Source organism: Chiloscyllium plagiosum, chromosome 36 (assembly GCF_004010195.1).
Source record: "Chiloscyllium plagiosum isolate BGI_BamShark_2017 chromosome 36, ASM401019v2, whole genome shotgun sequence".
NCBI lineage: Eukaryota > Metazoa > Chordata > Chondrichthyes > Orectolobiformes > Hemiscylliidae > Chiloscyllium > Chiloscyllium plagiosum.
Genome location: NC_057745.1, coordinates 12,640,349 through 12,648,953, shown reverse-complemented (window position 1 = coordinate 12,648,953; position 8,605 = coordinate 12,640,349). Strand labels below are relative to the sequence as shown.

Below are 8,605 nucleotides of genomic sequence, written 5' to 3'. Positions count from 1 at the left end.
CAAAACTCACATTCCATTAGTTCAATATCCAAAACCTAAGTAAATGTTTTTTATATATAAAATTACACACCTTACATCTTACAGTGGAGATAAAACAAGATTTAATTTAGATAAGTATAAAGTTGATAGTTATTATGAGCTCTCACCTTTAATTCTGTAGATTGCATCCTGGCTTGGAAGTTTTCCTCATCACTAAGCCCTAACCTCACAAGTAGCTCAACATTCATCCATACACAATACTGGAAGCCCTAATAAATAAAATCCAACAAGGAATTCAACAGTACATTGTCGACAGTAGCAGTATGGATCAAGTACACAGTTAGCTAAATAGTACATTCTACCCAAAATATGATGTCCTTTAATTAGTAAATTGAGTGGAACTACTATAAAGAATTAACAATAGCAAAACTATTAAATAGGTTAGATTCCAGTCTGAGACAAATGGCTCCAGACATTTTCAGGAAATCGAGAGAAGCATGAAGTGTTTTGAAAGAAAAGCACAAGTGTGTGCAAAACTAGATGGTGAACTCCTCATTAAACAGATATCATTGCTCTGTATTCCATTCTAATTTTGTGATGACTTCATTTCAACATAGTTTAACCAAAATGTAGGTTTTCTATTGATGATTTAACAATGTGCAAAGTTCAATTTAATAACTTGGAAAAACAAGGCGGCAGAATTAACTTTTTTGAACTGTTTCATGTACAGACTGATTCATTTTACCTAACCTAAGGTGAAATTCACATCAAAATCCATCAGCTTTGCGGACCATTCTATTTGGTCAAATTGGAAATGTGTTGCTGGAAAAGCGCAGCAGGGCAGGCAGCATCCAGGGAACAGGAGAATCGACGTTTCGGGCATAAGCCCTACTTCAGGAATCTATTTGGTCAAATTCCCTATGCTCTGAGGAAGGGTCACTGGACCCGAAACGTTAACTTATATTTCTCTCCCCAGATGCTGCCGGACCTGCTAAGCATTTCCAGCAATTGCTGTTTCTTTTCCCCCATGAGGCCACCTAAATCTGCTGGCAGTTTGGGTAAAGGCAAACCAGGTGGGTGAGAATTCAACTGATTTCAAAAACCTACCCACTAAAGAGAATTAAACCGGGGTCCACAAAGACGGTAAACTCAAGTCCTAGTAAAGACCCATCGGAGACCAATTTAATCAAACGGAGCAGCGGAGGAGTAGGAAACCTCAAAAGGCTGCGCTGCACTCCTCGGAGTACCATGTGCAATTGAAGCCGGTTGCATTGAAAGGTTTGCAATGAACAACGTGCAGAAGACTTTCCGTGGGGCTGCAAGCAAAAAGATGCAATGTCCATATATTGGGGACGGATGCAGCGGACCCGAACGAAGGGGGAATGGGAGGTAGTGTCAATGCGCGCGGGGCACACAGGTGTCAAGAAACGCCCAACGGTCCGGGGCCTGCACAGCGCACGCGCTACTCTTCCTGGGTGCGGTGGGAGGGAGGGACCGCTCGTTGCGCGAGCACCAACAACGGTTCGCCGGTGGAGAGGGGGCGCGAGCCGCGACGGGGACGTGCGATTGGCCGCGCGCGCATGCACACAAGATGGCGTTGGATGATCGAGGGAGGAGGTTTCGTATTGCCAGCGGATTCTTTTGAACATTTGTTTCCCCCCCCCGCTCTTTCAGTCCTTCACCAACCCCCCTCTCCTCGTTCCTCCTCCTGGGTGATCGCAGCCTGTTTACATGGCGCTCGGACAGCTCTGTTCGCACTGCGTCCTGACTTGGATTCTAACCGTGATATTTTCGGAAGGTGAGAGAGGACTGTCCGCTTTCCCTTTCACAGATTCCCTCTCCTTCCATTCTGGACCTAGTTCGCTCGTTAAACCAAAATGTGACGATGGTTGTTTGTGTCTTGTTGGTTCGGTGACCTTCAGTGTCTGCCTCTCCCTGCTGATGGAGGGAAGTTTGGGGAGGGGAGGGGAGGGGATGGGTGGGGGCTGGGAAGGCTACATCCCTGAGGCTTACAAGCACAGCCTTGATCCGACACGTTCAGAAACAGGCTCCATGTGCTCATGTTTGGGTTCAGGAGGGAGGGGAGGGTGTCTGTGCGTGTCTTTCTACTGTTGTGCAAAACTGGTCGTTTTTAGGGTGGGTTGGATTTTAAGTAAAGTGTGTGTGTGTGGGGGGCATCATTGACGAGCTGATGTATGAGGTTTAAAAAATATCTATAAAGAGATGGAGTTAGGTGTCTTCGTCATAGCGATGGATGTGCGCTGAAAAATAAACGCATGTCCAAGTGCTTCAATAGAATTGTAGTGAGTCTGATCTCGCGTTTCCTTTCAATATCATTGATGTAAGTAAAGGAGACTGACTGATTGGGATGGAGTTTGCCTGGGATTGCTAGGGTTGCGGAATTAGAGTGGAACGAAACTGTTGAGAGGCAGGCGTGAGGAGGAGAGAAAATCAGAAATGCGAAGAACGCCGAGAACGCACTTTGGAAAATGATTTAGCTGGTAGGAGGATTAATTAAATTTGGAAAGGGGAGGGAAGAGGAATTAAAGTGGAAGTGGATGGGCAGAATAAAAGATGCTGGTGTTGAGCATTTGTGTTTGCATTTGTCTTCCAGCAGGAATGGATTGTCTTGCCAAAACTTGTGTCAGAAGTTGAATAATTTCCCTAACTCAGATCCATCTGATGCACAAATAGATTAGCTCTTGAATGAGTTGTGAAGAGATGCATGGTAGTTGGGTGATGAGGCATGTATTTACACGTATTTTTGTTTAAGAGCAGGAGGCAACGTTAAAGGGCGGGGAGAATTTCTGTATTGAACTGCTGCATCACAATAGCAATGTTAGTAAAACATCAGTCATGAACACAAACATGATTCTAGAACCATGGATTGGATACCACATAAAAAGAGGCCATTCAGCCTGTTGTGTCTGTGCTGGCAATCTGAAGGAGAAATTAGTGTCTCACACTGAGCTTTTTTGTGTAGCCCTGCAAATTTTTCTTGTTGAGTGGATGATCTTCCTTTTCGAAAACCTGATTCACTCTGCCACCTCCACACTCTGAGACATTGCATTCCAGATCCTAACCTCTCACTGTATCACCATTGTGTCTTTTGCCGCATACCTTATATCTATGTCCTTTGAGTCTTGACCTTTCTGACAATAGGAATAGTCTGCACTGTCTAGATCTTTTATTTGCATTCCTGTATTAAATTCCCATTGTGTGATTTGGACATGCCGGTGTTGGTCTGGGGTGGACAAAGTTAAAAATCACAGAACACCAGGTTATATTCCAACAGGTTTATTTGGAAGCACTAGCTTTCAGAGTGCTGCTCCTTCATCAGGTGGTTATCCTTCCAGTGTGAGCAGTCTTCTCTACTTTTTTTTTCCTGGATTGATGTACTGTATCTCTGGAATCATTCTTGTGACATTTTGCACCTTCCTTAATGCCTTTACATCTGTCCCTTAAGTGTGATGCTCGGGTATGGTGCTTTATAGCAGCTGAGGTTGAACTAGTTTTTTTATGCAGGCTTAATATAATTGTCTTGCTTTTTGTGCCGTCTGCTCATGTTGATAAAAATCCAAGATGCCGTAAGTTTTATGAACTGCGCCCTTAGTATGTCCTACACCTTTCAATGATTTATACGTATTAACCCAGGTCCCTGTACTCCTTTAGAATTCTACTGTTTGTGTTGTCTCTCTGCATTATTTTTACCAAAATAAATCACTTTTTTTGTTTTTCTGTATTAAATTTCATTGGTGACTTGTCTCCCCATGATGCTAACTGGCCTGTACCTTTTTGAAGTTCTGTGCTGTCGTCTTCATGCTTCACAATGTTTCCAAATTTCATAACATTTCGTAATTTTGAAATTGTGCCCTATTTTGCAATGATTAGGTCACTTAATATTCATCAGGGGTTCTAACACAATCCTGGGGGAACTCCATTATAAATCTTCATCCAACCTGAAAAGCCAACTGTCCACACTTTGTTTGCTATTACTCAACCAATTTTTTTATCCATGTTGTTACCTCTAATTTTTGTTCACAAGTTTATTGTATGCCACTTTATCAATGCTTTTTGTTAGTTCATATCCACCACATCAAAGCATTACCCTCATCAGCCCTCTTTTATCTCATCAAAAACATCAGGCAGATGAATCAAACAGAGGTGTGGGGCGGGGGAGGGGTGGATTGGGGGGAGGGGAAGTGAGGAAACTTGACCAGCATCTACCCTAGTTACTACGGTTTTATCCCATTGTATTGTTCTTCGAAACGTTAGCATTGTGATTAGACTGACTGGTTCGTAGTTGCTGGGCTTTACACGCTTTCTTGTACAACTGTGTAAGCTTTACAATTCTGCAGCCCCCTGACGCCAGAAAGGAGTATAAGGAAGATTGCAAAATTACAGCTAGTTGTTCTGCAATTTCCACTTTCACTTTGTTCAGTATCCTTGTGTGCATCTCATCTGGTCTAATTCGCATTTTAAAGTACAGAACTAAGAGTGTGATGCTGGAAAAGCACAGCAGGTCAGGCAGCAGCAGAGAAGCAGGAAAATTGATTTTTGGGCAAAAGCCCATCAGGAATGAGGCTGGGAGCCTCGAGGGTGGAGAGATAAATGGGAGGGGGAATGGTGGGGGTGTAGAGAATGTAGTTGAGAGTGCAATAGGTGAATTGAGGTGAGGGTAGAGGGGAGTGTGGAGCGGATAGGTGGGAAGGAAGATGGACAGAAAGGACAGGTCATGAGGATTGTGCTGAGTTGGAAGGTTGGAACTGGGGTAAGGTGGGGAAAGGGGAAATGAGGAAACTGGTGAAATCCCCATTGATGTTATAGGGTTGGAGGCACCCGAGGCAGAAGATGAGGCTTTCTTCCTCCAGGTGTCGGGAGGTAAGAGAGTGGCGGTGGAGGAGGCCAGGACCTGCATGTCCTTGGCAAAGTGGGAGGGGGAGTTGAAGTGTTCGGCCAAGGGGCAGTGCGGTTGACCTGTGCGTGTGTCCTGGAGGTGTTCTCTGAAGCACTCTGCGAGTAGGCGTTCTGTCTACCCAGTGTAGAGGAGGCTGCATCTGGTGCAACATTTACAGCAAATGATGTGTGGAAGTGCAGGTGAAACTTTGGATGTGGGGCCTTGGATGGAGGTGAGAGCGCAGGTTTTGTAATTCCTGTGTTGACATGGGATAGTGCCAGGAGGGGAGGGTGGGTTGTTGGGGGTAGTTGTAGTAGTTGAGGTAGTCGCGGAGGGAACGGTCTTTATGGAAAGCGGATAGGGGTAGGGAGGGCAATATATCTCTGGTGGAGTCCATTTGTAGGCGGTGGACATGGCGCAGGATGGTGCGATGTATATGGAGGTTGGTGGGGTGGAAGATGGATTCTATCCTTGTTGTGGTTGAAGGGGTGGGATTCGAGGGCAAAGGTGCGGGACGTGGATGAGGTGCGCTGGATGGCATCCTCAACCACGTGGGAGAGGAAATTGTGGTCTTTAAAGAAGGAGGCCATGTGGTGTGTTCTGTGGTGGAACTGGTCCTCCTGGGAGCAGATGGAATTGGGAATAAGGGTAGCGTTATTGCAGGAGGCAGAGTGGGAGCAGGTGTAATCCAAGTAGCTGTGGGAGTCAGTGGGTTTGTAGAAAATGTCAATGTTGAGTCAGTCACCGTTGATGGAGATGGAGGAATGGGAGAGAGGTGTCTGAGGTGGTCCAGGTGAATTCAAGGTAGTTGTGTGGTGAATGTGTTGAAGTTGATGAACTGTTCAACCTCCTTGTGGGAGCACGAGATGGTGCTGATGCAGTCATCAGTGTAGCGGAGGAAAAGATGGGGAGTGGTGCTGGTGTGGCTGCGGAAGTTAGACTGTTCCACGTATCTGGCAAAGAAACAGGCATAGCTGGGGTCCATGCGGGTGCCCTTGGCTACCCCTTTCATCTGGAGGAAATGGGAGGATTCATAGGAGAAAATGTTGAGGGTGAGGACCAGTTCAGCCAAATGAATGAGAGTCACTGGAAATGTACTGGTGGGGATGTCTGGAGAGGAAGAAATTTTTTTAAAGAACACACAGCTTATCTTAGACCTTATTCATTTTAAACCTTGCAAATGCCTGAACGACCTCCTTTCATTGACTTGGACTGCAGCATCATGTTAGACTGTTTCACACATTGGGAAACTGGATGGAGTCAGATACCAAAGTGGGCATCAATCTGACTTGTCCTCTAATTCAAATATGTTATATCACTTTCTTGTGTTTGAACTATTTACTGAAAGAGGAGACATTTTCCTGAACTGTTCAACAATCATATCTCTCTCTCTCTCTCTCTCTCTTTTTCTCCCTCCGCCCCCCCCCCCCCCTTTAATAAATTGTTTAATCAAAAAGATATTTGGGGTAAAAATATCTAGGTCTCTATGTCCTCAGTCTGTTAAATGGCAGGTTTGCTGCTGCTTGCTTAGCTCTTAGGAAGGGGATCTTCTACGGGGATCCAAGAAGGGGAAATAATTATGAATTCTGAAATAGATGCATTTTCTCTTTACACCAGATCAGGTAGCTTCTAAAATATTTTGCTCTTGAAATTTAGATTAAGTGGCCATTGGTCAATCAAGTCAATGCAGTTTTCCTTTGTCTTTCTAGGATAAATTTCTCTTGTGGGTTGTCACATGCTCATCCCCTTGGGCTCTGCTGACTGCAGAGTGTTGGTTTGTTGTGACATGCTTTAAACCTTTTCTTCTTACTGTTTAGTGATGAATATTATATTGATCTTTTTCATAGACTCTGAGAAGAGTATTGCCAAGCATACCCCTACAAAAAACTATGCTGTCCACAGCTCTGGAAAATCTGTGAAACATTTTAATATTTTCTAAACTTTCACAAAATAATGGGATGTGGTGCAATGTAAACAGTAAAAAATGTGAAAAATTATGTTAAGATGTGTGATTATTTACACATCCAAAATCATACTAGTTAAGAGCAGTATTTAGAGCACATATGTGCATGTCCTTTTGTTTCATCATGTTTCAAAGCAAATGTCATTAATGGTATTGTGTTTGGGATGCATTACGCTGAAAGGCAAGGAAGGTGTATGCAAAGTCTTTTTAAGAAAACATCCTAGTTGATAAATCTCAATTTATGTTGATTACACTTCAAGATTTCTTAACGAAAATAAAAGGCACAGTGGTTAGTACTACTGCCTCACAGCACCAGGATTCTGATTTGATTCCAGTTCTTGGGTATCTATCTGTGTGGAGTTTGTACATTCTCTTTGCATCTACATGGGTTTCTGCTGGGTACTCTGGTTTCCTCCCACAGCCCAAAAACATTAGGTTGGCCATGTTAAATTGTCCCGTAGTATCACAGCAATGTGTGGGATAGGTGGATTAACTATATTAATATGGTGGGGTGTGGGTCTGGTTGGGATGATTTTTGAAGGTCGGTGCTGACGCGATGGTCTGAATAGCCTCTATCTGCACTGTAGGGATTCTGTGATTTTATGAAAGTATAAACTTATGATCAATGCAATAGAGAAGAGATGGAAGAAGAAGCTCAACATCATCCAGGACAAAGCAGCCCACTCGATTGGTACCCCATCCAACTATTGACTCATCTGCTTTTCATCTTGTTTGAGGTCCCTGTGTGATGGCGAATTCCAGAACCAGTAGTCAATGCCATGATTGCTGTGACCAACCAGATTCCCTTGCTAGTAATATCGGAATGGCTGCATAAGTGCACTGCCACACGCTTCGAGGATTCATTGCGTCCAAAATCTTTAGTATTCAATCTTCCCACTACTGACACACAATGACAGCATAATGTACCATCTACAAGATGCATTGCAGAAATTTGCCTTTGTAGAAGGCTGCATCTTCTAAACTTGTGACTTCTATCATTAGAAGGTTAAGGGCTGCAGATATGCGGGAGTACCGCTACTTGCAAGTTTCCCTCCAAACTACACACTATCCCAACTTGGAACTATGGTGCCATTCATTCATTGTCACTGGGTCAAAATACTCAGTCCCTCCCTGACAGCACTGTGGGTATACCTAAAGCACATGGACTGCAGTGATTCAAGCAAGCAGCTCAACACCACATTTTCAAAGGCAGGTTCGGATGGCTAATACGTGCTGGTCCAATCTGTGACGCCTGCATCCTGTGAATGATTAAAAATAAAAGAAATTGATTCATATAGAAACAGACTAACTCAAACAACTTATACTTTTTTAGTTTAACAATAACATTTATTAAAATACAAAAGGAACTTGCTGATTGCAAACTGGAGGGTTATGCAAACTGCTAATCTGTGTTGACATGTGTTAGTAATAAAATGATGTTGTAGGGTTGAGTGGAAGATGTGTCATTTGAGAATAATACCCGACTCAGATGATCAAGACAGGTCATTGACTCCACATAGACCTCTTGGTACCAGGAGCCTTTGTCCAAACATGAATAAAAGAGATGAATTGAAATGTGATTAAATGAAAGATGAGAGTGGCTTCTCAAAGTTTGTGCGAAGATTTGTAGCTCGGGTGCTCGTTGTTGTGGTTCTGTTCGCCGAGCTGGAAGTTTTTGTTGCAAACGTTTCGTCCCCTGGCGAGGCGACATCATCAGTGCTTGGGAGCCTCCTGCAAAGCGCTTCTTTGATGTTTCCTCCGGTATT

At 43.8% G+C, this 8,605-nt stretch overlaps 1 protein-coding gene across 9 annotated transcripts in view; it reads left to right on the top strand.

The window, feature by feature from the left end:
• Positions 1 to 1,524: 1,524 nt before the first annotated feature.
• The window catches only part of igdcc4 (immunoglobulin superfamily, DCC subclass, member 4), a 142,826-nt gene continuing 135,745 nt past the window's right edge, over positions 1,525 to 8,605 (top strand). For all 9 annotated transcript variants that reach the window (XR_006309473.1, XR_006309472.1, XM_043677317.1 and 6 more), the window contains exon 1: positions 1,525 to 1,777. Coding sequence is in view for 7 of the 9 variants with exons in the window: in XM_043677317.1 (XP_043533252.1) it covers positions 1,711 to 1,777 (67 nt within the window). In the remaining 2 variants the exon portion in view is untranslated. The remainder of the gene's footprint in view (positions 1,778 to 8,605) is intronic.